Source organism: Myotis yumanensis, unplaced genomic scaffold, assembly GCF_028538775.1.
Source record: "Myotis yumanensis isolate MYYU_CA2020_CCGP unplaced genomic scaffold, mMyoYum1.0.hap1 SCAF_14, whole genome shotgun sequence".
Taxonomy (NCBI): Eukaryota; Metazoa; Chordata; class Mammalia; order Chiroptera; family Vespertilionidae; genus Myotis; species Myotis yumanensis.
In genome coordinates, this window is record NW_027223765.1 from 9,493,679 (window position 1) to 9,521,502 (window position 27,824).

General features: G+C 53.1%; 1 protein-coding gene and 1 pseudogene across 1 annotated transcript in view; one reads left to right on the plus strand and one right to left on the minus strand.

Annotated features, from left to right (window-relative positions):
* Nucleotides 1–27,824, plus strand: part of LIMD1 (LIM domain containing 1) — a 45,249-nt gene that overhangs the window by 11,135 nt on the left and 6,290 nt on the right. The window contains exons 2-4 of the mRNA XM_070391669.1: nucleotides 10,605–10,706; nucleotides 22,457–22,524; nucleotides 24,956–25,018. Coding sequence (XP_070247770.1) covers nucleotides 10,605–10,706; nucleotides 22,457–22,524; nucleotides 24,956–25,018 — 233 coding nt within the window. The remainder of the gene's footprint in view (nucleotides 1–10,604; nucleotides 10,707–22,456; nucleotides 22,525–24,955; nucleotides 25,019–27,824) is intronic.
* LOC138992542 (large ribosomal subunit protein uL24 pseudogene) lies at nucleotides 11,332–13,295 on the minus strand (annotated as a pseudogene).

The window sequence follows — 27,824 nt, forward strand, 5'->3', positions numbered from 1 at the left end:
ACACTGAATTAGTGATAAGATTCAAAATCTAAGATGCAAGGCCTGGTCTATAGAAGTGACTTTGAATGTTTGTTGAATGAATGAATCATGGTGTGTATTTATAATGTTATGCAATCAGAATAAAAATTGGATGTGTTGGCTTAGCAGTACATTGTAGTGGGCCGAGACACAGTGAATGCCATGTGTAATATCTCCGTGACGGGCTCAGCGGTAGCTCTGACGCCCTGGGCTCACCTCAGTCGGACCCTGACGCGTGTCACAGGTGAAGACAAGCTTATTGGGCGAGGACTGGGGTGACATGGCTATGGTAGGTGGGCCAGTGGAAGCCGAACATGGAGGTGCTGGACCTCAAAGTTCGTACAGGAGGAGAAGTCCTGTTCCCTGTGCGCCTGGGGACCTGCCCACATTTTGAGGAGAAGGGAATTGTAGTCGCTGGCATGTAACCTGCGTGAGCCTGTTGTTTCTGTCTTGCCTGGCCGGGCGCAGCTCTGCTGCTGGGGGTGTGGGGGTGAGCCCAGCGCGTCACTGACTCCTGCTGCGTCCCCATGGCTCTCACCTGCCCCGCCCCTGCCCTTCCCCAGACCTCTCACCCACCTCTGTCCACCACCACATCCAGTTCCAAGCCCAGTCACCTATGCCCTCAACAGCCTTTATGGAGCACCTACTGTATACAGGGGACTGAGTTAAGATTAGTGGGGCTCCCTTTGTACACAGAGCCTTCCTGCCTAGCTCCCCCTGCTGGAATGTGCGCTCCATGACAGGGAGGCATCTGTCCTGTTCACTGTTGTGTCTCCAGGGCCCCCCTCCCCTGCCTCCCCCCCCCCCCCCCCCCCCCCCCCCCCCCCCCGCCTCCCTTCCACACTCTCTAAAAAAATCAATGGAAAAAATATCCTCGGGTGAGGGTTTACAAAATAAAAATAAAAAAAGCTGCCCAGTCCAAATTGAGCTGTGCTCGCCGTGTGAAATAGACCTGGATCGTGAAGACTTGGTATGTGGGGGGAATGGAAACAGCGCGTCAATATTTTTATATTGACTCTATGTTCAAATGAGAATGCTTTGGCTATATTGGGCTCAGTAAATGTATTTTAAAATTGGTTTCACCTGTTTTACTTTTTAAGCGTGGCTGCTTGAAAATGTAAAACCACAGCTGGCCTGCAGTGTTTTCTGTTGGATGGGGCTGTGCTGTGTGAGGCATTTGGAACTGGGTGTGGCGCACGGGGACTGCTTACCGTGCGAGCACTTACAATGCACTTACAATGGTTATTTTCTCCAAATATCAAAGCGTCTTTACCTTGTCCCATCTGAGAGCCAACCCCAACTGTTTTCATTCAAATCCACAAATGTTTATTTTTTCTTTTTTTAAAATATGTTTTTATTTATTTCAGAGAGAGGAAGGGAGAAAGAGATAGAAACATCAATGATGAAAGAGAGTCATGGATCGGCTGCCTCCTACACGCCCCCTACTGGGGATCGAGCCTGCAACCCGGGCATGTGCCCTGACCGGGAATCAAACTGTAATCTCCCTGGTTCATAGGTTGATGTTCAACCACTGAGCCACGACGGCCGGGTCAAATCCATTGTTATGTGTCCAGGGGAGACAGATTTCATGATTGCCACCCCCATCCCCCCCCCCCCCCCCCCCCGCCCCTGAGCTCACTGAGGCTCACGTGAGCTCTGACGGACGAAGAAGACACCCTGGGGCCCTGAGCTGGTGTCTGCATGGGGCATGACCCAGCAGGTGGTCATGCAGCTGAGCCAACTTTCCAGAACCTTAAAAACACTCTGTGCAGCGAGTAGAGGCAGTGCATCCAGAGACTGTGGGCCCCCCGCCCCCGCCCTCCTGCTGCAGTTAGAGAAGTGAAAACTGCTGTTTCCTGTCAGGTGGGAGGGAGGGCCCTTTGGGATCCGGCTCCTCTGGGGCCCGAGCTGACAGGCTGCCCACACCCTGCGCCTTCCGCCAGCCCTGGAGGTCTTGCCTGGGCGCGGGCGCGGGCGCGGGCGGCCAAGTCAGGGCGGCTTTCCCCGGCAGCTTCCAAAGACCCCATTGTCCGGGGCCTGTTCTGACGCAGCTGAGGCTGGTCGCTCAGGTGGCCGGCTTACACAGAGGCCCTTTGTCGGTGCGCCACGGAAGTCCGTTTTAGAGCCGTCGGCCCCTCCTCTGCCCGTGGCCTACCTGTGCCTGCCACCTCTCCAGGTTACCCAGGCCTGACCGTGGGCATGGGCTGTGGGGAGGGGCAGCTCCGCCCCAGGGTAGAGCCGGACAGAGAGCCAAGGGAGCACAGGATGAGGCGGGAGAGTGGGCCCGGCTCTGCGCTGTGGGCGTCTCACCTCCGCACTGGACACGCCAGGCCTCTGCTGACCGTCCCAGCCCTCCCCCACCTCTCAAGGGAAGGAGTGTCAAGGAATTTGTGGCTGTGTTTTTAAAAAACGTACATTTACATACAGTGAAATGTTTAGTTCCTGGAGTTTGGGCAAATGCATGCACCCGTGTAACCCACACTTCTATCAAAATATAGCAAGTTCCGCCGGCTGCTGTGGCTCAGTGGTTTGAGCGTCGACCCAGGAACCAGGAGGCCACAGTTCAATTCTTGGTCAGGGCACGTCTGGGTTTTGGGTTCAATCCCCAGTGGGGGGGCGTGCGGGAGGCAGCTGATCGATTTTGTTTCTCTCTCATCGATGTTTCAACCTCTCTATCCCTCTCCTTCTCTAAAAAATTCAATAAAAACATATTTTAACATAGATCCATATATATATATAACACATATATATTTTTTTTGTATATATGAACTTCCAACCCCAGAAAGCTCCCTCACGCCTCTTCCCAGTCATTTCCCTCCCCCAGGCAACCACTGTTCTGACTTTTCCATCCTTTATCCGTTTGCCTGTCCTAAAAGGTGATATAAATGGATTCACACAGCATTCATATACAGTCAGTCCTTATTACTCAGGATGTGTTTTGCGAATTTGCCTACTGGCTAACGTGTATTTGTAACCCGCAAGTCAATAGTCAGCTCTGCGGCGGTCATTTGGGGACATGCCCAGGGCAGTGAAAAAGTTTAGTTGCCCGCAGATGTTCCGGTTGGGGCCTGGACGGTGAACAAGTGTCCCGTTTGTGGTCTGTGCAGTGCCACGCTTTTTTGCATTTTTGTGCTCTTTGTTGTGACCCAAGATCAGCGCTGAAGTGCCGTCCAGTACGCCTGAACGTGAGAGGGCTCTGACGTGTCCTAACGGAGAAGACATGTGTGTTACATAAGCTTCATTGAGGCGTGAGTCATAAGTGCTGTTGGTGTGAGCTCAGTGTTAATAAATCAACAGTATTTACTAAGTAAGGTGTCTTTAAGCAGAAACACGGGTGAAACAACGCTAGGTACTGATCGGTTGGTGAAAACGTGACCAGAGGCTCGTGGGAACCTAACCTTGTGTTTCCTCTAGGAGCCACGGTTCGGTATCTGTGAACTCAGTATCTGCAGTGACTTTATGGGAGGCGACTTTGGGGAATGACGAGAATCCTGTAGTGCTGCAGCCTGGCCTGTTAAATCACTGTGTCCAGTGGTGTGAAGCTTTTTTAAGAACTATATTCTTATTGATTTCAGAGAGGGAGAAAGAGAGAGAAACATCAATGATGAGAGAGAATCGTTGACCGGCTGCCTCCTGCACGCCCCACACCGGGGATTGAAGCCACAACCCGGGCATGTGCCCTGACTGGAAATTGAACCATTACCTCCTGGTTCATAGGTCAATGCTTAACCACTGGGCCACACCGGCCAGGCGGCGTGAAGGTTTTTTAAGGCTTTCGCACGTTGTCCCACACTGCCTTCCAGAAAGTGGTCCACTCATGCTTCTGCTAACAGAGCACCGAGCGCCCTTTTCTCTTCCCTCAGGGACAGCTGTGATTGTTTTCTGTCTTTACCAGTAAGTCAGTGACAGGTGGCATCCCTCCTTTGTGTCTGACTCCTGGCAAGGTGGCCCATCTCTTCCTATGTAGGTGGGCCATTCCTGTGTCAGATTAGAGCCTCTGAGCGGAGAGGCCGGAGTGAGGGAAGGACAGAGAGTGGGAGCCCAAAGCTGCAGGCCCAGCGGCTGCAGGAGTCAGAGGGGCACGGGGCTACCCTGGAGTCTCTTCTTCCTTCGGAGAGTGGAGGGCAGGGAAGGAGTGCCCTGGGCAGCCGCGAGGCCAGCTCGGCTCACAGTGACAGGGAAATTGTACTAGACACTTCCTTTCTCACTGCAGTGAAGTGAAGCCATGGCTGGTTTCAGAGTGAAGAAAGCAGACTGGCGCAATGGCCCCAGAGCACAGAATGCCCTTAAGTACTTCCTTTGTGGCTTGCCGAGAGTTCTCCCCTTGACTCGGGAACTGCAGGGTGCGTGGCAGAGAGGGCAGAGGCAGGGAGGCCCGGGCACCAGGTGGGGTGTGGTGTTACCGATGGTTCTCACCTTGGCCGCACCTTGGCCGCACCTTAGCATCTCCTGCGGTGGTTTGGCCCCGCCCCCAAACGGAAACCCATCCCTGGAGGTCATGGTGGGCATCTCCAGGGATTCCTACAGCCGGACTTAGAAGCGGCCCCCTGCATGGGAGGCAGGGGTCATTGGTCCAGCTCTGCCCCAGACTCCTGGCACCTCTTCCAGAACCTGTTGATCCCAGAGTTGTTGATCCCTGCGCCGCCCAGCTGAGAAAAAGCCTTGCTGAACTTGTGTCTGGACTCATTCATTCAAGTGTGTTCCAGGCCGACCTGCTCCCTCCCAGCCCACCCCCAAACGCCGACTGGATGCCCTGGCCCTTTCCACAAACCCCTGTCAGCTCAGTAGGTGGGTGATGGCTGTGTGATCCCCTGGGCTGTGCAGCATCCGGCCAGCCAAGCTAGAGAGGCTGCCCCTGCATGTCCAGTGAAGGGTGGGCAGCTTCCGGAGCCACTCTTCCTCCCTGAGAGAGGAGCAGTGGCTGGAGGGGCCCAGATGAGAGCTGGGGTGCAGACCACACCTCCTGCCTAGTCTGATGGAGTTTGTGTATTTCAGTCCTTAATCGGGACAACAGAAGAAGCTGACTCGGCATCACCCAGGTTGGCTGTCTGTTCAGTGGGAGGAGGGCTGCAGGGTCTCACGCTGTCGAAGGCAGGAGGCTGCGTTGCGGGCGCCTTGTGTGTAAATCCCGCCTCTGCAAGGAGTGGGGAAGGTGCCACGGCCCTAAACCCGCGTTCAGTTCTGGCTCGGTGTGCGGGAGGCAATTTCATACCAACTTGGGACAACTTATTTCCCAGAGAGCGCCGCCCAGGCCCTGCTGGGTGGAGTCTGCGTTTGATCAGTTTCACTGTGTGATTGATCCTCAAGTAATCTTCCTGGAACCTCAGTCAGGGACCTGATACAACGGGAGGCAGAGCGGTCTCTGTCCCACCCAAATCGTAGGGTGGCCTCCCTTTGGCCTGTTGTCTATATTTGAGGTTCCACTGATACTTGTTTTGAGAAAAGTGTCTCCCCCTTTAAGCAGTTTGACAACAACCCCTGCCGTGCAGGGTCGGGCCAGCCTGGCTCATATCTCAGCGATGCCGATAATGTGAAGCCGAAACAATAACCAGGGTGGCGATGACAACATTAATAATAAAATGTCACGTTCCCTCAGGAGTGAGACGTCCTGTTTACTTCTGGTGAGTGGGGAAGCTTTAGGAAGGCCTGCTATGGTGCTCCGGCTCCTAGAGGACATTGCATTACAGTAAGTCATAGTGTTAGTAGAGTTTGTCATCGGTGCTGTTTTTCCTTCTCTGTCCCATGGAAGTCTGTGTGTAAGGCTCCGGACGGCTGCCCAGGCCCTGACTCGCCCAAATGCAGCGCACAGGCCTGGGCCATGTGCGTTGGTGACAGCCCTGGACTCTCTGCCAGCCCTGCCTGCTGCCCGAGATGTGCAGGGTCTCTCTGTTCCCCTCTCGGGCACCACACTCCCTCCCTGGCTCAGAGGGTCACTTCCCAGCCCTCCCGTGTCCCAGGGGCCCCCTCTGGAGTTTCTATGCCTCCAGCCCCTCCTCCCAGCTGGCTCATCGCCGCCGTCACATGAATCATCCCACAGTTGCACGCATGCCCCTGGCCTTCCTCTCTGCATCTTCTCTTACCTTTCCCTGAAGCTAGACCGCCCTTCCTCCCCCAACTCTGGCTCTGAGTGCGTTCCATGCTACTTGGCACCTGCTGTGTGCTAGGGGACACAGTGTATAGTAGGCCCGGCCCTCAGCAAGCTTATTTTCTGATAGAGGGGAGGAGACGTGTAATCCTAGCATTACCTGGCAGAAAGCCACAACCCACAAGAGAGGTGGGCCAAGTGCTCGAAGCATTGCTGGGGCTCTCGCCTCCTATTGGGCATCCCTTAAAACAGGAAGCGGCCCCTCGTCCTTGCCCTTCCCGTGGGAATATTCTGATTTTAAAAGAATCCCATGCAGCCACTTTGGGAGACCCTGTGGCAGTTTCTTATAAAGCTAAACATGTGCTTACCATCCAGTCCCGCAGTCTTGCTCCTTGGTATTTACCCAAAGGAACTGAAAACCTGTGTTCACACAAACACCCACCCGTGAATGTCTACAGCAGCTGCAGTCACAATTGCCAAAACCGGGGAGCAACCAAGATGTCATCATCTTCGTAGGCGACCGGATCAGCAAAGTGCGGTCCATCCGGCCGATGGAATATTATTCAGCACTAAAAAGAAATGAGCTATCAAGCCATGAAAAGACATGGAGGGACCTAGGCCCGGCGGGTGTGGCTCAGTGGTTGAGCATCAACCTATGAACCAGGAGGTCACGGTTCGAATCTCGGTCAGTCAGGGCACATGCCTGAGTTGGGGGTTTGATCCCCAGTAGGGGGCGTGCAGGAGGCAGCCGGTCAGTGATTCTCGTCATTGATGTTTCTCTCTCTCCCTCTCCTTTTCTCTCTGAAATCAATGAAAATATATATTTTTAAAAAAGACATGGAGGAACCTTAAATGTACATGACTGAGAGAAGCCAAGTCTGAAAAGGCCACATACACTGTATGATTCCAACTGCGTGGCATTCTGGAAAAGGCAAAACTATGGAGACAGTAAGATCGGTGGTGCCAGATGTTAGAGGAGAGGGAGAGGCGAGGAGGCGGAGCACAGAGGATTTTCAGGGCAGGTGACATAGGGGGTGAGGAAGGAGCCCCCTGATTTTCGGGGGGCCCTTGCATGTGGCTGGAATAGACACATCTGCCAGCCAGTGGTAGGGCTCTGGTTCAGTCTCTCAAACCTGCCATCGTGTGGCCTTCAGCACATTACAGCGTCTGTCCTTCTGGGGCGCGGGCTGCAGAAAGGGGTGCTGGCTCCTTCCCTTGAAGAAGACCCAGCCCAGGCCTGGCAGGCGCACTATTTCCTAAAACGTGACATTGGCTTTGGTTGCTTTTACTACCAGAGGAGGAATAAATGTATTTCCTGCCCACGTGGTGCTTTTCTGTCCATTCACCACAGGCCACAGGAATGACGTGGCTCCCCACCTCCGTGGCCCCCTGGGGGACCTTCCTGACTCTGTGACGGGCGGCCCTTCCTTGCTTTGTGTCTGTGGGAGACGGTCAGCGGTCAGCGTGGTGAGAGGATGTCAGCCAGCCCCCAGGACGGCGGAGAAGGACCTGCCCGGGGATCAGAGCGAGTGGGGGTAGGGCCGGGTTGAAGCAGTAGGTCTCAGCCCTCAGATCAGGAGGAAGCCAGAAGACCGCGTCGCTGGCTGGCTGCCAGGAGGGGAGGAAGGCCTGGCGTGGGGAGATAACTTAGCAGGAAGCCCGGGGGCCTGGCGGTTGTCTGAGTCCACTTGAAGGCGCTGTCTGTTCTGCCATGCGCTTTGCGAGCAGGAGGGGGACAGCCGCTCCGCTCTTACTCCCCAAACCACGTGAGCTCACGTCTTCGCTGTGAGTGGACAGCATCCCACCCACTCAGGAGGTTGGTGCTCATGCTTTCCTCCCTGGCATGGGGTCCTGAAGGCCGGTCCTCTTCCCAGGCTCACCCGTGGTCTGTGGAAGGGCTGACCACGCCCTTGACCCTCAGGGCTCCTATTTGCAGTAACATTTCTAGAGTAGGTTCAGCTGGGAAGACGTGGTGTTGCCCCTGTAGGCGGTTTACTTCACGTTGGTGAGCAGCTATCTTCACGTTGTTTGGAGGCACCATCCCGTGCTCGGAGCGAGCTTCGGTTGCTGTGTGATGAGCCAGGCTTTGTTGCTTGGAAATAATGAACTCTAGGGAATGATTTGCAGGCGGAAGAGTTCAAGGTGAAATGGACATCTGTTTGCAACTTACTTTGAAATGCATCAAAAATAAATGGGCCCTGGCCGGTTTGGCTCGGTGCACACAGCATCAGCCTGCGGACTGAAGCGTCCCAGGTTCGATTCCGGTCAAGGGCACCTACCTCGGTTGCAAGCTCGATCCCTGGCCTTGGTTGGGCATGTGCGGGAGGCAACCAATCGATGTGTCTCTCTCACATTGATATTTCTCTCTCTATCTCTCCCCCTCCCTTCCACTCTCTCTAAAAATCAACGGAAAAAAATATCCTTGAGTGAGGATTAACCACCACAACAAAAAAGATGGATAGTTGGATTGATTGATGTTAACAGTCATAGAATTGGGGTGGTGGGCGGACGTGGGGAGGGTGTTCCTGGATGATTCTTTCAACGTGTCTGCGCGTTTGAAAATTTTCATAATGTTGAAACTGAACAACTACAAGTTGTGTTTTCTAGAGTTTTCCATAAACGAACTCCCCCCAGAGCCAGTTTCCTTGGCCGACACCGTCAGGCGGCCTTGCGTGCTTTCTCAGGGAGTTGGCTGCAGCGCAAGGGCCCTGAGCTTGGCGTGTTCTCTGTGGACCTGTTGGGCTGGTGCGAGTGCATTTCTGAAGGTGGTACCGTTAGCTCACCACTTGGGGTGACAGGAACTGTGACACACAGGGCTTTCAGCGCTGTAGGCAGAAGGCTGGGCATTGGCAGCCCGGGGACAGCCTGGCAGATCGGCCCAGAGTTAGAGCAGGACGCCCGAGCCCCTGCTGGCCGAGCACGAGAGCTGGTCACCGGCTGGACGCATAGATGTGTGTACACAGAATTGATTTTTCAACAGCTTAACATCACACCATCTACTTACACATTTTCAAACCTTTTTTGAGACTACACCTTTTTTTTTTTTACCTGCCCTTACAAGAATTATTTCTTAAATACAGACCCTGCAAAGAAGTAAAAGCAGTCATAAATTTACAACCTGAAGAAACACCTCTTTACATTTTGGTATATTTCCCTGGAAAAAAGAAATGTGTGTGTGTGTGTGTGTGTGTGTGTGTGTGTGTGTCCTGCATTCTGTATGTAATCGGCCACGCTTTTTGCTTGCCTGGGGTGGGGGGGGGTCCTTTGGAAGAGGGGCTCCGGGGCCTCCTTTCTGGGGACCAGCCCAGAGCCTGGCTGTGGTGGTGCGGCTTCGGGTTGGTCCAGACAGACGGACACGGGGAGGTCCTGGGGCCTGGGAGGTCTCGGAGAGCTCCCTTCATGCTGAAGCAACTCCTTGCTGAGTGCAGTGACGTTAGCACCACCCTTTTTATCTATGTGCCTGTTTCCCGAGCACCCACCAAATGAGGGGCCCTGCGGGAAGCACTCGTGTCTCTCACGGTGACCCTGAAAGGGGCCCCCTCGCCCCGATGTATGGGTGATTGTAGATTGTGGCATTACATCCCAGGCCGGGTGTTTCGTAGGCTTGCGGTAGTCGGGGCAGGTGACTCTTCAGAACCCTTGGTTGCCAGGCAGCCTTCGCTGCTGCTCCTGCAAACGTGCAGGGCAGGTGGATGAACCTCTTTCCAACTAAGAACTGATGCTCAGAGACCTTAGAGCTTAACTCAAGCCACGTGGGAGATGAGTGGGTGGAAAGTTCCAGGTTGGAGCGGCTCTGTGAATACAGGTTCACCGTGTCGCCTCAGAGCCAGAGAGCCGGAGGGAGGGAGAGACCCGGACTTGGAGGGATGGAGGGTGGGCGCAGGGTGCCAGGCAGGGGAGCCCAGGAGCAAGGCTAAGAGCTGAGACCCAGCACAGGGGGGTGGGGGCAGGTTGGGGAGGTGCGGGGCCAGGTGATGGGGCCGGAGGAGAACGCCTGCTTTGCAGTCAGACAGACCTGGGCTCGGAGCCGGACACTTCTGTAAGAAGTGAGGAGAGTAGATCGTAGTCCGAGGTTCCCACTGAGATTGAAAGGAAACCATTTAGCTGAGATGTTGCCATCCGTGCGCTCTGCATGTGTTCATGACGGTGCGGGGTTTTGGACTCTGTGCTAGAGACGTGGGAGACTCGGGCTCCGGCAGGAAGTAGCGGACAACCTGGAGGCATGGCAGAGCGGAGGGCAGTAGGGTGGGGCCTGAAGCTCAGCCTGGCGGCCGTTCCCTGTGGTGGGAGCACTGACCCTTGAAAGGCTGATGCAGGGCGAGAGAGAGAGAGAGAGAGAGAGAGAGCGAGAGAGAGAGAGAGGGGAAAACATTGCAAAGAGCGACCCATGGGGTGGGCGATGCCCTGCTTATGGGGAGGAGCATCTGGCTTTGCTCACTGGCTGTTTCTGACTCAGTTTACAGTTTCCCTCTGACTCACCGGTGTGTTCTCGCCCTTGCAGGTTCCTGTGTGAAATGCAGCAAAGGGGTGTTTGGGGCCGGCCAGGCCTGCCAGGCCATGGGGAACCTGTACCACGACGCCTGCTTCACCTGTGCGGCCTGCAGTGAGTGTGCGGGGGGGCGGGGGGGGGGGGCACCGTGGGGACCGCAAAAGGGAGGAGAGGGAAGAGCCTCCGTTCCAAAGACGCTGCTGGCCTGGGCCCTTCGCCGTCCCACCGGAAGGATGGTGCCTCCCGCGCAGGGTTTTGTGCCACCGACACGGGGCCCATCACGGTCAGGTGACTGGCCCCAGGGCACCAGGCCTCGCCCGGGATGGACTTTGGCAAGTCGTTGAATGGCTTGGAAGGGCCACCTCGCCACGTCAGGCTTGTCATGCTCGAAACCTCACGCTCCAGTCCCCACTGCGCTCTCCCGTAAAACTCCTGCCTGAGATGCACAGTTTGTGCGTTGATCAGTACTCACCTTTTTTAAAAAAAAATATATTTTATTGATTTTTTACAGAGAGGAAGGGAGAGGGATAGAGAGTTAGAAACATCAATGAGAGAGAAGCATCGATCAGCTGCCTCCTGCACACTCCCTACTGGGGATGTGCTTGCAACCAAGGTACATGCCCTTGACCGAAATCGAACCCGGGACCCTTCCGTCCCCAGGCCAACGCTCGGTCCAGTGAGCCAAACCAGCTAGGGCAGTACTCACCTTTGCAGGGAAAACTGTGGAAGGCTTGGAAATGGACCGAAGTCTCCTCGTGTCCTGAGTGGGAATGCTGTGGTCGGTCACCAGGCTGTCGGGGCCTGGCCTTGCCATTGAGCCAGGTCACACGCTGCAGGTGGCTTGGTCCTGCTGGCGACACCCGTGTTTCCCGCCGCGACAGGCACTCGTCTGGTGGAGGGCGGTTGACCGTGGCCCTGTGGCGTTGACCGCTGTGGGTTTCGCGTCTGTTTAGCAAGTTCATTTCGGCGTTTCTTTTTCTCTCTCTCTTTATTTTAAGTTTTTAATGGAAGTTGTATATAATATCACTTTATTCCTGCATCTTCTCACTTGTGTCTTACTTGAATTTTCCCCTTTTCCTTTCCTACTTGGCTTTACATTCAAGGATCTTTTTGCGGTCTTTGTCCAGTGTTAGTCTAGTGATCACCGCCTGGCTGGGGCGAATGCCCGCATGCGCGGTTGTACCGTGAGCTTTCTCCCACTGCCCTCGTCCAGTGTGATGACATGTTTCTTCCTGTCCACCTGGGCTCCTCTGCCCATTTGCTGCCCTTTGTAATGTCCTCGAACAACCTGAGCTTCGTCATCCTTTCGGACGGGCATGGATCCAACACTGCACTTCTGTCTCAGCTCTTTGGAAAGAGCAGAGCACACAATCTTCCTGCGAATGTGGGAAGGTGCATTGAAGTGCCTTTTATGGTTCTTGCTCCGGTCAGAAATCACAAAGGGATTGAACCGCTGGCGCTTCTGTGGTGGCCGCAAAAGGGAAGAGACCCACACGCTCACTTCGGCGTTTCTGGTGTCCTGCGTACGTGTGGTTCTCCACAGTCTCCCGGTTGTAACATCTTACTGATTCCCTCATTCATTGACATGTTTCTGTTTTATCCATCTGTACAGGAGTTGTGCCAAAATATTTCTCAATATTTGCTATATTTTCCAGGGAAAAAGAAAATATTAAGTAGAGGCTGTTTTCCTTCTCAAGCGATCATCATTTGAACTAAGAAAGTTGCTGGGGAGTCCTGGCCAGGTGGCTCCGTTGGTTGGAGCCTCATCCTGTACAACAAAAGGTTGTGGGTTTGATCCCCAATCAGGTCAGGGCATGTACCAGAGGCAACCAATTTATGTTTGTCTGATATCGATGTTTCTCTCTCTCTCTCTCTCTCTCTCTCTCTCCCCCTTCCTTTCTCTCTTAAATCAACAAAAAACATATCCTCAGGTGAGGATTAAAAATAAAAGAAAGCCCTAGCTGGTGGTTTGGCTCAGTGGACAGAGCATCGGCCTGCAGACTGAAGAGTCCTGGGTTCAATTCCTGTCAAGGGCACATGCCTGGTTTGCGGGCTCGATCCTCAGTAGGAGGCGTGCAAGAGGCAGCTGATCAGTGATTCTCTCTCACGTTGATGTTTCTATCGCACTCTCCCTCTCCCTTCCTCTCAGAAGTCAAGAAAAATATATTAAAAATAAATAAAAGAAAAGCTGTTGGGGAGGAGTATATTAATGAGTCAGTTGGCTCCTCCCGTGGCCGCATGACTAGCTGTCAGCTCCTCGATGGTTGGGTTTCTCTCGCTTCAGAGTCTGACAAGCCCACAGGCTTCAGGGGGATAGCTGGCGTGTGTGGGCGTTGGCTTGGTCCAGCAGTCAAGGCCCTTGTGGTCTGGTCTCTGTCATTGCTTCCTACTAACTTAGCAAGTCAAACAGCCCTCCTCTTCTCCATATCCGTGTCTCTGAACACACAGCTCCCTAGCTTCTCCCCTCTCTACTCGCTCTGTACATTCAGATTCTGACCAGCCTTCAGGACCCAGCTCAGAGGCTGCCTTTTCCACGCGCCTTCCCTGTTCCCCCAGCCGGGAGATGTGCCCGGCTTTCTGGTTGGTGCTGTCATGGATGCCGTGACCACACGCTCCGTGACTCCGTGCCAGCCGTCCAGGCCCCAGAGAGGGGCTGCCGAAGGCACGGGGACAGGACTCCATCAGAAAGAGGGTGTCACACATTCCCGTTTGCACGGGGCCTGCACACACTCCTGCTGTGTGTAAACACACCGCCGCCTCTCCACTCGGAGGGAGCCGGCGGAGACCCAGGCCTGCGCCTGAGCAGCCTCTGTCAGCCGCCCGAAGGAGTTGCCTTTGTTTGGTGACTTACCGCTGCCCTGGAGCTGCTGCAGCAGCAGGAGGCCGGGCGCCCTGTGGCCTGGCTCCGCGGGGCCTCAGGTTGTCTGAGAACCTCAGCGTTGAGGGGACGGTATAGCTGGGGTCCCCCCCCTCCTCATGGGGGAAGAGGAAATGGGGGCCCAGAAATAGGGAGAAAGTCGCTCAAGATTGGCGACCTAGCGTGGAGCCGGCCCAGAATCCAGGCTCCCAAATCCAGCTCAGCCTTGCACATCCGGGTTTTTCCTGTTGGGGTGCATGTGTTTTCCTGTTTCCCGTTTCACTTATGAAAACAATCTAGCCTAAAACACCACAGAGGCGTGTTTCTGTAAGTACACACGCGTGCGCACGTGCACACATGTACACACACATACACTCACACACGCACATGCACACATGCACACTCGCTTCCTGGATCGTATTGATAATTTACTAACAAAATGCTGGGTCTTGTCCACTCACACATGCGTCCAGGAAAGGCCGAGGCCCCAGTGACCTGACTGGCGAAGATACAGGGAGCTGCTTTTAGGTTCAGACCAGACGTGCCAGCTGCCTGGGTCCTCGTCCCACACACCGAAAAGGACACACATGGCCAAGCAGTTGCAGGACACTGAGCAGCCAGTCCCAGGTGCAGCTCCGCCCTCATCAGAGATGAGAGCTGTCTCGTCTCCGTGACGGGCCCAGGGGAGCTGGGAGGTGCTCCGACAGCCTCCCATCCCCAGGGGAGCTGGGAGGGTCCCGGGTGTCCCCTCTGGGCCTTTTCCTCTGTGGAGGGTGCGGGTTCCTTGGGGCGCCCTGGCTCCCCGCCGCTCACAAGCAGCAACAATGTTAAGCTCACTTTTGGTTGTGACAACAGCATGGCAGCTGCAAAGAACGTCTTAGAAGCTGAAACCTGTGATGTTACTGAAACAGGGGCTTGCAGTTGTCTGTTTTCCCCTCTAGGCTTTGTCTAAATGTGTACAAATTTGCCCACAAGTCTCTAAAATGTTTAGAACTGTAATCATAGCATCTAAAGCATCATATCCTTTTTGGTTTACTATTTTGTCGTACGTTCCTCCACGTCTCCGCAGTCTTCATAGTAAGCATTGTCACCGTTGCCTAGTAACCGGGAGCTGTTCCCCGGTGTTGTGGCATCGAGCTCGCTTCCGGCCTGCGGGTCGTCACCCACAGCCCCCGACTGCCGTGGTGCATGCGTCCTTTCTTCCCTCGCCGAAGTGTTGCCTTGGTGTTCCTTCCCAGAAGTGCAATGTGTGGGCGTTTCTGTAGTTTCTTAAAGTCCCCTTCTATTTTGCCTTGCTCCTCCAGCAGCCAGTGTGTTTGGTTGCCATGGAGACGTGTGCCCTGGGTTTCCCTTCTCCCCCCGCAGGCCCTGCCCACCCAGGTGGCCGTGTCCCCAGCTGGCGCACTGTGGAGCGGAAGGGAGGGTCCGTGCAGAGGGCAGGCATGGCCCTGGCTGGCGGCCACAAACCCTGTGTCTGGACACCGTGCGTCAAGTGGCCCGTCTGAGGGGACGCTGGCGCCCATTGGTGGCCCCGGGTGGAATGAGAAGGAAGAACGGTGTGCTGGGGTCAAGTGGAGCTCTCGCTGGATCCCTGCAGAACAGACTGAGGGACGAAGGAGGCAGGGCTCTGAGTCCAGCACATGAGATTTTGTTCACTTTGTAAAGACTAACCGAGCGTGTTCCCTGCTGGGTCCATGCTGGGGCTTAGGCTGCTCTTGGTGTCCGTGGCCTGACTTGGCAGGTGATGGACTAGATGAGGGATCCTGTGTGCTTACCTCCCCGGGGCTCACGGAACAGGGGGCGCCCGGGTCCTGGGGGTGAGGATTATGCCGACAGGAATTGTGCCCAGTGCCCACCTGGCCTCAGAGGAAGGCCACCGAGGGCCGGGCGGGGTCCACGCGGGACAGTGCTGGGATGTGCGAGTCAAGGCCAGACCTGGTGGCTCTCACTGCTGTGACCCAGGCTCACATCCCGGGGTGGGGTGCACTGTGACCTGCCAGCCACACCTTGGGGGGAAATACCACAAAAATATTAAGAATAAAAATCATTGCCCATCCCACCTCCCAAAACCCAAACATCCATGCCTGTTAAGGACCATGCATGGATTTTACAGTGAAATCTCACACATTGAGACCCAGTCCAGGGAAAGGCTGTCCGAGTCAGTGGAACCCTGAAAAAGTGCCATTTTCTTCCTTCAGGTCAATAAAACAACGAGACATAGGCCCGGCGTGTGGAGCAGAGGTTCTGGTGACTCAGCCAGTGGCTGGTGGCGCGTTGCCCAGTAAGCTGTACAGTCCAGGGGGCTCTGGTCAGCTGCTTCCTAAGTCTAAACACCACCCCTGAAATCCTGTTGACTTTATTGTTGACTGAAAATGCTCACAGTCTGAAACGGTGAAGCCTGAATCAGGGAAGTCACCCTCAGTCCACAGCAGGCCTGCCTCCTGGGAACGGTCAGCGCAGTGCTTATAACTACAGTCAGGCCTCACTCAATGTCATCGCGACTTTAAGCAAAATGAGGTCTAAGTCAGTGTCATCTTAAGCTAATTGATATAAACAAGAGTTACGTTCCTAAGGCACCTCATCATGGTCACAATAAAACGACATTATCCGAGGGCCTGATGTAGTTTGTAGGTGAACTTTCTAGCTCACGGTCAGCCTGACCCCTCACCGAGCCCTCCACCCACAGCAGCTCCCCAAATCCTGTAACCAACAATCCGGTGCGTTCAGTACTGTCATCACCCCCGTTTTGCAGACGAGCAGGCAGTGGCTTGGAGCGTTCAGTTTGCTTGTGGTTGGCTACGTGGCGGTTAAGTACGGCGGCCGGCACTCAAGCCCAGGACCGTGTGGGCCCGCAGCCCTTGGCGTCAGCCACTGTAATGTTCCCTTTGCTTCGAGAGAATGTGTGCTGGAGACGGGGCCGGCTCCAGGCATGGGGTCTTGCCACGGTGTCTCGGATCCAGCCGCTGCCTTGGGGCTGGGGGACCACGGAGGTCGAGTGTTTGGCTGCTCTCGGGTTGTGAGTGCAGATTGTGCCTGGGACCTGGAGGAGGGGAGACAGGACGATAGCGGGCTGCACCCGGAGCAGAGAAATGGATCCTGGGCTTTGATCAGAGGTCTCTGCCTTCTTAAGGCCTTCGACCCCTGAATTTCGGAGCCGTTGAGTCATCCCAGTATTTCTCATCCTAGTCGGTATTTCTGCACCAGCCGGGGGAGTCAGCTGGGTCTAGGGAGGAAGCTGGAGATCAAGAATGTGAGAAAGGAAGAGTGGGCAGATCCCAAAGGAAATCAGTGGGCGAGGGAGAAACCAGGAAACGACCGAAATAGACAGCTGGGCCGAGGGCTGTGCGGGTCGGAAGAGAGCGGAGGGGGGACTTTCACTTGGCGTGCGGTCAGAGGCTCGTGTCCATCCTAGCAAACCCAGGCCCGCTGGGTCCCCTGGAAGTGGGGCCAGGTTTGGTGTCTTAGGTCAGACTTTGTTGATGCAACCAGAGGCCACACAGTCCCTGACGTAGAAGAACATCAGATGCTTCGTGCCGGTGACATTAATGGAGTCGGCGTTGCTGACCTGTAGTGTGCAGGTAACTCCAGTGTGGCCTACAGCATGAATTGCCACACCTGCATTCCAAGCACACGTGTGGTTTTGGGTGGGAATCTGCTTTCCTTTCCTGCAGTAATCCCAGACCAAGGCTGCCAGCTGGTCGTGCCCAATGTGTCACCTGCCTCCCCAACCCTCAGAGGAGAATGGAGAGTGTGCCACATGCCAGGGGACACTACACCCTAAATGGCATGAAGATGTTGCTCTGGGTGCCTCATCTCAGAGCCAGAATCCTGGGGTTAGGGAGGAGGTCTGATCTTTACTCAGGTATCATAGACACCACTTGGGTGTCCCTGGCTCTCTCGTTTTGCTAAGAGCACCTCTTCTCTCTTAAATCCTGCCTCTAGAATCTTCAGTTTCTGTCCCAAGTCTGGCCCCTATAGTGGTTAATTTCATGTGTCAGCTTGATGTGCCATGCGGAGCCCACGTGCTGGATCAAACATTATTCTAGGTGTGTCTGTCTGTGAAGGTGTTTCTAAATGAGATTGACAGTTGGTAGACCGAGTAAAGCAGATTGCTCTTCCAAAACGGTGGTCTTTACCCAAGCAGTCGAAAGCCAGAATACCACACGTGGCTGACCCTCCCACGATGGAGGAAACTGAAGCTGGGACATCAGTTTTTTCCTGCCTTCATACTAGACTCACACCATCGGCTCTTGTGGGCCTCCTGCTTGCCAACTGCAGACCTTGGGACCTGTCAGCCTCCGTAATTTTGTGAGCCAATTGCTTTTATAATAAATCTATTTACACACACACACAATTAGTTCTGTTCCTCTGGAGAACCCTGACTAATACAGGCTCTTTCATCTTCCTTCTCCTTTCCCTCCCTCCCCTCCTCACTTCCACTCTCTCCCGTGTTTCCTCACCAACAATTTCCTTTGCACCCGGTCTCCATCGGCACTTGTACTCCTCTGACGCTGGTGGTGATATGAATCAGTGCTCAGGGAGTTTTGCTGTGTCTTCTCACAGCCCCCTCATTTGCCTCACCTCCACGCCCATTTACCCAAGAGGAAGTGGAGTCCCAGAGTGGTCGCACGGCTGGTGCATGGGGAACTGGGGTCCCAGCTCTGTCCTAGGTGGCCTGCAGTGTACATGCAGTGTACATTCTCCCCCCCCACCCCCCGCCCCGAGTCCATGGTCCTCACCCTCTACTGTGCATCAGTCACAGTCTCGAGGCGCCTATCATGATGCAGACGTCCGGCTCCCCCGGCGGAGATCCTGATCCCTGAAATCTAGAGAGCAGAGCCCAGACGCGTGCTCCGTGGGGAGCGTCCCATGGACCCGATGCCACCGGCTGGGAATGTGTCCATGGCCCTACAGCTGCCTCTCCGTCCGCTCCTCTCTACCTTCATTTGGCCTCCAGGTCTTTGGCGGCTTTTCTGAACTCTAGACTCACGTGGTCCCATGTGGCAGCTAGTGGCCATGTGTGGCTGTTGAGCACTGGAAATGTGGCTATGGCGACTGAGAAGCTGACATTTTATTATATCTCACTTTAATTAAAGTTTAAATTTAGCCACATGTGGCTCATGGCTGCCGCATTGGACAGTGCCCATAACTCTGCTAAACCAGAGTCTGCTTACTCGTGAGAAAGGGTCCGGTCCTGGCTGTGCTTTGGGGCCACCTAGTGGTGGCCGGCTGCTCTGGCTCGCGTGTCCGTGAGCGCGGTTCTGGGTCCTGCACTTGCCTGGAGCGCCCAGGACAGCGGCTGTGATTCCGGGAATCTCCGGGTTAGTTGGTGGCTGTGTCACTGGCCAGATCTGGAGGGATTCCTGCCCCTCTGCCTCCTCCCTGCTTCTCAAGACGAGGTTGCTTGCTGCTTTCTGCCTGATGCCCCTCCCCCTCAATGTGCCTGTGGTCCCAACACGTTATACCCACACGTGGGCCATCGCAAGAGACATTCACGGGATTGTCAGGATCATGGAGATTCTATGTAGGTAAAGTGCCCAGTAAGTAGAAGGTGCTTCAAAGTGGACATTCCCTTCTCCATTCCCTGGTAGGAGGAGCTACACTGGATTCCACGCACAAGTGTACACAACAAGGGGGGCTCACGGCACCGTGCAACCCACATGCGCCCAGAGTCACACAAACCCGGGTTCCCGTCCTGCCCGCTCACTCCCCGGCGCCTCTCTGAGCCTCAGAATTGACCAAATGCAGATGACAATGTTGAACTCATGAGTGTTGTGTTTCTATGAAGAGGAAGGGGAACCCAGAGAGCTGGGCGCAATCCCGGAATGTCACTTCCAGTGGATTCCCACGAATAATCAGTGCCCGCCTCCGTGTGCGGCTCCGAGAGATGAACATGGGGTGCGTTTTAGTTCCGCCTCCTTCTCTGGGGAGCCCTTTCCACACTGAAACCCCGATGAGGTGACAGGGAGAGACCTGTGGACTTTCTAAGAGGCGCACGGAGGGACAGGGACAGGAAGGGGCGCTAATGATACAGGGACGTGTGACCGTGTTTTTTAAACATTTAAAAAGCTTTTTTAATATATGCACGTTCTAAATGCAGCACCTGAAACACAGAAGGCGATCAACAGATGTTAGCTTTTCTCTCCCACTGACCAAAGACAAACTAAAAAATTTCTATGTGGGACTTGGTGTCAAAACTTAGATGGTTTTTTAAAACTGAAGTAAAAACTGGAGCAGATCCAGGTCCACTCCTCTCAGGTCTGTGGGGGAGTCCTCAATTTTTTAAAAAAATGTGTTTTTATTGACTTCTGAAAGGAAGAGGGAGGGAGAGAGAGAAACAAGAGAACCACTGATTGGTGGCCTCTTGCACGCCCCCTACTGGGGAGTGAGCCCGCAACCCAGGCATGTGTCTTGATCGGGAATCAAACTGTATATAATCTCCTGGTTCATAGGTTGATGATCAACCACCACTGAGCCACGCCAGCCGGGCCTCAATTATTTTTAAAATACATTTTTATTGATTTCAGAGAGGAAGGGAGAGAGAGAGAGAGAGAGAGAGAGAGAGAGAGAAACATTGATGAGAGATAATTATTGGTCGGCTGCCTCCTGCATGCCCCACATTGAGGATCGAGCCCGAAACCCAGGCGTACGCCCCAATTGAACCGTGATCTCCTTGTTCATAGGTTGACTCTCAATCACTGAGCCACGCCGGCCAGGCCTCATTTTTTTTTTTTTTTTGAATAAAGGAAACGCAGGAGCAGCTGCTAGGCCCCTTCCCTGGCCTCTGGACCTGGGACTTCTCAGCCCTGGGCACTGGCAGCCAGAGGCTTTGTCTAGCCAGAGGGGCAGTTTTTTAAATGATCAGAGTAATACCTGCTTGTTTTTAAAGTTTGGGGAGGTGAAGGAAAGTATAAAGCAGCAAACAAAGCATGAACAGCCCGCAGCCCCTGCCGCACCCCCTGGGATGCCAACACCATTATGTCCACACACAGGCACCATCCTCTGGGCAGGTTTCTTTCCCAGTCTTTTTCCTTCGAATTTCTTCTTTACATTGTTGAAATGCACAATCTTTACATCTTTTTTTATTTTTCATATTATTACATAAGGGTGTTTTTTAAGTTAAAAAGTGTTTGGGGGTAATCAATACATAATTCTAGAAAATTTTAATATAGAAATTATGAAACAAAAAGTAAAATTTCTCATTTCGTCTACCTGTGTACCTGATACTACAAAAAAGTTTCAAATATTGAAATGTATAAAGTGGTAAGTGAAGCTTCCCTTCATTACAGCCTCCCAGTGCTGTGTAATAGTAGATAAGTTTTTTTTTTTTTAATTTATAAAATTGAAAGTGAAATTTCTCTGTAATGCTAGCTACCGGTAGTAACCACTACTAGTTTTAGTGTGCAATCTTCAAGGTTTTTCTTTTACATATCAGTGGTGTGTGTGTGTGTGTGTGTGTGTGAAGTTGCTGAACTGGAGTTGTGCTATAAATACAGTTGTCAGCTTGCTTTTTTCACTTACTAATGTATTTGAGTATCTTTCTATAGTGTAAGCATTTTCCAGTGTCACTAAAACACTTAACCGAATGGTATTTTAAATGGCTAAATAATGTTTTCACATTTAGATGTGCCCTGTTTTATGTAGTCCTTCTCAAAGGCTAGCAATTTAGATCGAAGTAAATATTTATTCACATGTCAGATTCTTTCCCTAAGCTAAGAACCAGACTGCCCCACTGAATCAAAGATTTTAAAGTTTCCTTTCCAAAGAGAGTTTATCATTTTACACTCTCATCAGTAGCTCACAGGAATATGTCGTGGCTGCAGTCACGACTGGGATCACTTTTAAAAAAAAAGTCTTTGTTGATAATCATAAGTGAAAAAGCTCTTGTTTAATTTGCGTTTCTTAGAATATGAGAGGGTTCAGTGCTCCGCATGCTTAATGATCTTCCCGATGATTTTTGCAACAGAGGTAATCCGCCCTCTATTAAAACAACAAACGGAATTCCCAGCCCAGATTCTTGGGCTCAGACTCGTTAGAACTCCCTGGGCGGACTCCTGGGCTCAGAGCTGGGGGCTCAGAGCTGGGTATCTGCCCCGTGGGTGGGTCCGAAGACTCACCTCTCTAGGACGGTCTGTGTGGGCTTCAGGCAGCCTCTGGCTCCCTCTAGTGACCTCACTGGCAGCTGCAGCCTCACCTCCTTTCCTATCATCCCCGTGGGAAATCCTAGAATGAAGAAAACGAGTTAAACTTAACCTCCAAGGCTGCCAGGGGGTTCTGTTAGTGAACTCTGAAATCACGGAGTTGTAAGCACTCGTCTTGTTCCCCTAGTTTAGCAGAGTCAGGAGATACTTGCGAAGGTTCTAGGACCTTCTAGAAGTGAGGGTAACTAACTTTGAGGGGAGCTAAAGTATTAACATTTGGTCTACATCTGAAGTGTATGAGCGCACATACAATTTTGCAATCATATACGTGTGAGTTTGTATATCCAGGTATATGCACACACGCTCACACACACTTTTATACCTCCCTCCCCTTTTAAAAAATTTTAATTATGTCGCTGGGTCCTTAAATCTCTTTTTGAAAACAATCCCTTTTTATGTCTGCCTAATAGAATAAATGCTGCTGTTTATTTTATAAGAATTAGACACCGCTCATTTCTCATAGATGTTATAAATGATGCCGGAATGAAGAGCCTTTAAACAATTGAACTCTGATTATTGTCTTGCAGTAGAATTTTTGGGTCAAAATCATCTGAACTTTCTAAATTCTGTGAATATTTAATACCAAATTTTCTCTCAAAACCTTGCTCCAAGAAGGGGTCCATGGGGGGGGGGGGGCGGAACATATGTGATACTTTCAACAATAAAGACTTAATTTAAAAACGAACAAACACCCTCGTGGCGGGGGAATGTCTGCCTGCCAGTGTCATTATTAATGCTGTTCTTGGTAACTGCTGCTGGTCTGACGCAGTGCGGGACATTATTTTAATTTTAATTTTTTTCTTTAGGCCGGAAGCTGAGAGGAAAAGCCTTTTATTTCGTCAACGGCAAAGTGTTTTGTGAGGAAGACTTCCTGGTGAGTTTGACCCCCAAATCTCCCTCCCCACAGTCCTGACCAGAGTGGGGGCGGGGGGGGGGACGGGGACGCAGCACGCGGGAGGCCAGGCCAGGAGAGGAGGGTGGCCACTCTGCTTCCGAAAGGGACCCTGACCCTCCTTCTGGAGATGCGTGGGGGGGCCCATGTGCCTGAGGCAAACGACAAGCCGAGGAGCTGTGTGCTCTGAAGGGACTTGAGGGTCACTCTGCCTGTCCTCTTGTTGCTTCGCCCACTTCTGCCTACTCCATCCCTTATCCCAAAAACACCTCCGGACTGGGATGCAGGCCTTCCTCACGTCTCCCTCTGCCTGCCCTCCACGGACCCAGCCTCCCCCACGCATGGACAGTACCTCCGTGTGCAGCCCTGTCACCTCTGAGGCCAGCTGCTGACATCCCACCGCCCACAGGACAGTCCCAGGCTGCCCCCCAGCTCCTCCCACTCCACTTTCCAGAAGCAGAAACATCACCTCGCCTTGGGTCCTCACCTCGGAGAACTGTGTCCTAGGTTCCTCCCGTCCCCTCCTCCTTCCCGCCGGTCCCAATGCAGCCACACACAGAGCCTTGTGCCACCAGGCCCTCCCTGGGCCTGCTTAGCTGGCAATGGCAGCGAGGCCCAGCCGGATGGCCTGGTGCCCTCCTCCACACTATCTGCCGGTGCACCCGGCCTTCGGGCGCACCCCCAGGGTGAAAGCATGTGCAGAAAAGCTGTCCGCGTCAGGAGCCTGCCCCTCCCAGCCTGTGACTCACTCATCCTGCACTTGCCATGCTCTGCCCGCCTGCCAGCCTCCCTTCCTGCCTTAGCTTTTGCCCTCTCCTCTGCTTGGAATGTCTTCACCCTTTCTTTGCTCGGGTAACTCCCGCAGCCTTCCTTGTCCCTCCTGCCCCGACACAGGCTCGCCTCCTCCGTGCAGCCCCCCACCCTGGCAGATAGCACACAGCCTCAAGTCCGTTTACAAGCCTCCCCCTCCGGACTGTGGAGACTGTAGCCCCTCGGGAGGGATGAGCCTGCATCTCCACCTTCCGGCCCTGAGATCCGAGCTCACTGCTGAGCATAGAGTGCGGCCGGGAGAGGGAGCCGAACTGAGCCTGCGTTTCAGGGCTGAGGACTGTGAGACCCAGAGACCCAGAGGGGCCGGGCCAGCTTCCTTGTGTGGATGGATTCCTGTGACTCATGTTTGCTGGGCACAGACACGCACACCCAAGCTGGCTTAGGCCAAAAGGAAATTCATCCCAGCAAGGCCTCCGGGAGTCATTTTCTCTTTCTGGCCCTGCCTCTCGCTCTCTCTGTGTGTGTCAAACTCGGGTGGGCACTAAGCGATGGCCTGATGGGCGGGCCCTGCATTTGTTCGGAGCTTGGCCAGGCAGTTCCTGGGGTCTCCATAGCTCTGGTTGGGTCTCATGGCCATCCTTGGGCAAAGTCATTGGTGCTGGCAGAATGCGAGGCTCTGATTGGCCGGGGCCGAGTCTGTGCCCCACCTTGGAACACAGTAGCGGGTCAGTCCCACAGGAATGGTGGGGTCCTGAGTGAAAATGCAGAACTGTTGTTACCCCTAGAACAGGAGAAGGTGCCAGACAGCAGAAACCACAACTGGTGTGGAGTTGCAGAAAGTTTCCCTTTTTCTTCCCCACCTTCCTTTCCATTACATTTCCCCCATTAAGTAATATTTGCAATATCGAAACTCTACTATCTCCCAGGGTGTAGTATCTCGTCTGTTTTCTGAAGAGAGTTCCTCATTTCTTTTAAGACTCCTGCTGCGCCTGTGTGTGTGTGTGTGTGTGTGTGTGTGTGTGTGTAAGGTAGATAATACTTACCGGGTTTCTTTGAAGCTAACTGTAAAAGGCATTGGCCTTTTAACCAGAAACTGACTTGGATTTGAATCCTGTCCTTACCCCTTAGAGGCTGTGTGACCTCGAGAAGGTCACGTAACCTCTCTGAGCTTCCCTTTTGAGAAACGGTTAACATGTTTGCTGCAGAATTGTTTTCAGGATTCATTGGAGTGGTGGTCTCAAACTGGACCATGCAAGGGTCCTGAAAACACACATTCCGGGCCCCACCCCCTGAGTTTCCAATTGGGCTGTATATCCTAATCATTTGCATTTTTTAGAGTTTGTAGGTGATGCCTGGGAACTCCTCTTAGAACGGCCTGCTTGGATCCAGGCCTCTCTGCCGTGCCATGGGTGCCCAGGTATACTTCCTAGGGCAGGCAGTATTAGTATGCGTCATGGCTTTTGTGACAGAAATGATTCCGTGAGTCATCACACACCTGTGTTGTCCTCGGGGGAAATGACAGATTCCTGAACAGAGTGACACATCTTTCTGAGAACGGCAGCGTTATCCTTGTGGCTGGCAGGGGAGAGGCTGGATCCCTCGGCCCTGCCTGGGTTCACTCTCTCTCCTCTTTCCTCTGCAGTACTCTGGCTTCCAGCAGTCAGCTGACCGGTGTTTTCTGTGTGGCCATCTGATCATGGACATGGTGAGTAGGGTCAGCCAAACAAGATAAGAGCCCGGTGAGAGGGGGAGGCCTGCAGAGAACAGAGGAATTAACCACGGAGAACCGTGTTTCCTAGCTCGACTTGTGGTTGCAGTTTTTATTAACATCTGGTTGTATGGAAAGCAGACCCTATGCAATACACCTTGTTTGGTGTAGCAGAACCCACAGTGTTGGCTTGCATTGGTATTCGCATCCTCAGCCCTCCAGTGTTGTGTTTCCGACGATCCTCTCTGCCCTGGGCTGTCCGCACACTGGCCTCCCTCTGATTTCCTGTGACCCCTGCAGCATCCTAGCTGAGACGCCCACTGGAACCTGTTTTTACCACAGAATTCTCAGCTGCCTCGGAGCCAGGCGCAGAAAGTCAGATAAACACTGTGTTTTTCCCCTTTGCTCTGCCTGGCTCAGTCTGTTCCTAAAACTTAATTAAAAAAATATTTTGTTGTTGTGAATCTTCACCTGAGGAGATTTTTTTCCATTGCTTTTCAGAGAGTGGGAGGGAGGAAAGGAGAGAGGGAGAAGAAGAGAGAGAGGGAGAGGAAGGGAGAGAGGAGAGAGAGAGAGAGAAACATAAACATTGATGTGAGAAAGACACATCAACTGGTTGCCTCCTGCCCCTGCCCCTGCCCCAACCGGGGACAGAGCGAACTTGAGACCCAGGTACATGCCCTCGACCAAGAACAGAACTGGAGACCTTTCGGTGTGCAGGCCAACACTCTAACCACTGAGAACACCAGCCAGGGCCTAAGATGAATTTTTGAACCAGGGGAACAAGGAGCAAATTTTACTCATTCTGTTCCTTGCTGAGCCACTGGCTCTCTGAGCGCGTCCTGGGCCGCAGTATCTTTATCTCTTCAGTGGAAATAGTTCCCCTTCCTGGCCTCCTTAGAGCAGGGGTGGGGAGCCTTTTCCCCGCCAAGGGCCATTTGGATATCTGTAACATCATTCATGGGCCACACAAGATTACCAACTTAAAATCAGCCTGCTGTATTTGGTCGAACATTTAATTAGCTCACCCCTGATGCCTTGGCAGGGCCAGACCCAGTGATTTCCGAGGCCTTACACGGCCCCCAGGTGGGCGTTCCCCAGCCCTGCCTTATAGGGAAAGGCCGTGGGCCTAAGGAATATGGAGTTCTTATTCTGTCTCAGGGATCAGGTGCTCACCAATGCAGAGTGGCCCTGGAGGTTTTATTTAATATACTAGAGAAAATGACAAAGAACTTCGTTTTAGTTGTAAGGAGTTAAATCCCCTTTTACTGATCTATTCATTCCTTTCAGGAGAAGGGAATTGCTAAGTGTTGCCTTTAAAAAAACGAACAACCATTTAAAAAAAAAAAAAATATATATATATAGTATTGATTTTTTACAGAGAGGAAGGGAGAGGGATAGAGAGTTAGACACATCGATGAGAGAGAAACATCGATCAGCCGCCGCCTGCATGCCCCTTACTGGCCGCAACCAAGGTACATGCCCTTGGCCGGAATTGAACCTGGGACCCTTCAGTCCGCAGGCCGACACTCTGTCCACTGAGCCAAACTGGTTAGGGCCAAACAACCATTTTTATTGAGAAGCAACTCTTAGAGTAAAGGACACACCCCCCCCCCAAGTGTGCATGCAGCTGAGTGAATTTTTACACTTGCAGATGCCCACGTCAGCACCTCCCAGATCAGGATGTAGATCATATCCTGCAGTCTGCACCCCAGAAGGTTCCCCCCTCCCCCCTTCCCGTTGAGATCCCCCTCCCACAGCGGTCCCCACTATCTTGACATCTCTCGCCTCGGATTTGTGTCGCTGGTCCTGGAGCGTCGTGTAAATGGAATCATACCGTGTAGACTCCTTGGGGACTGCCGTTTCTCACTTGGGAAAATGTTTTTGAGATTCATTCATTTGTGGTTACCTGTGTTGGTAGCGTATTTATTTTCCTTGCTAAGTAGAAGTCCATCGTAGGGATAGAGCAGTTTGCTGATCCGTCCTCCTGCTGGTGGGGTTTGGGTGGTTCCCACTTGGGGGCTTCTTAGGAATAGAGCCGTGAACACTTTCAGGCATGTCTCTGATGGACATAAATACTCATTCCTGCTGGTCCAGGGATTGCACTTGGAGAACCACCGACTTAAGAGGAACAGTGCTTTATCTCGCTGAACAAGAGTGTGGAGGTGGGCAGTTCCACGGTGGGTGAAACTGGTTATGTGCTGATGTCACCAAGGACATTCTTCCCAGCTCTTCTCCCCTCCCCTCGCCTCTCAGCGCTGTCCGGGCTTCAGGGTGGCCTCTTACAGTTTCAGGTGTCACATCCGGGTCAGTGACGCTGAGAGGAAGGAGGTTTGTGGGGCTTTCTCTTCTCTGTGTTTAAAAACAACAACAACAAAACAAACAGAAAACAACAACAACAAAGAGGCTTTGCTTGCACTTGGATTTGAGATAATCGGCTGAGTCACTGCTTGTCATGCCGCAGGGTCAAAGCCGCTGAGAAGGAGTTGGAGGTTTTCTCTGAGCTCTGCATTTTCACGGGGAATTTCCTTTAATCTTTCCACGTACTCGCTGTTCCCCAGATCCGGGATGGATCCTTCTGTGGTCCTACTATGCGTCATTTCCTACAAAGAACCATAAGGCTTTCTGACAGGGAGCCATTGAAATTCCCTCCCGGAGTTTTTGTGGACTCAGGAGGAAGGTCCTGTTTGGCCTCCTCCTGTTTATACATGTGACTGCATTAGCTTTCCTGCCCGGTCGCCTCCTGACCGTGGTCCACGTGAAACTTGGTGTGTGTGCCTCTCGTGGCGTGATTGTTCACATG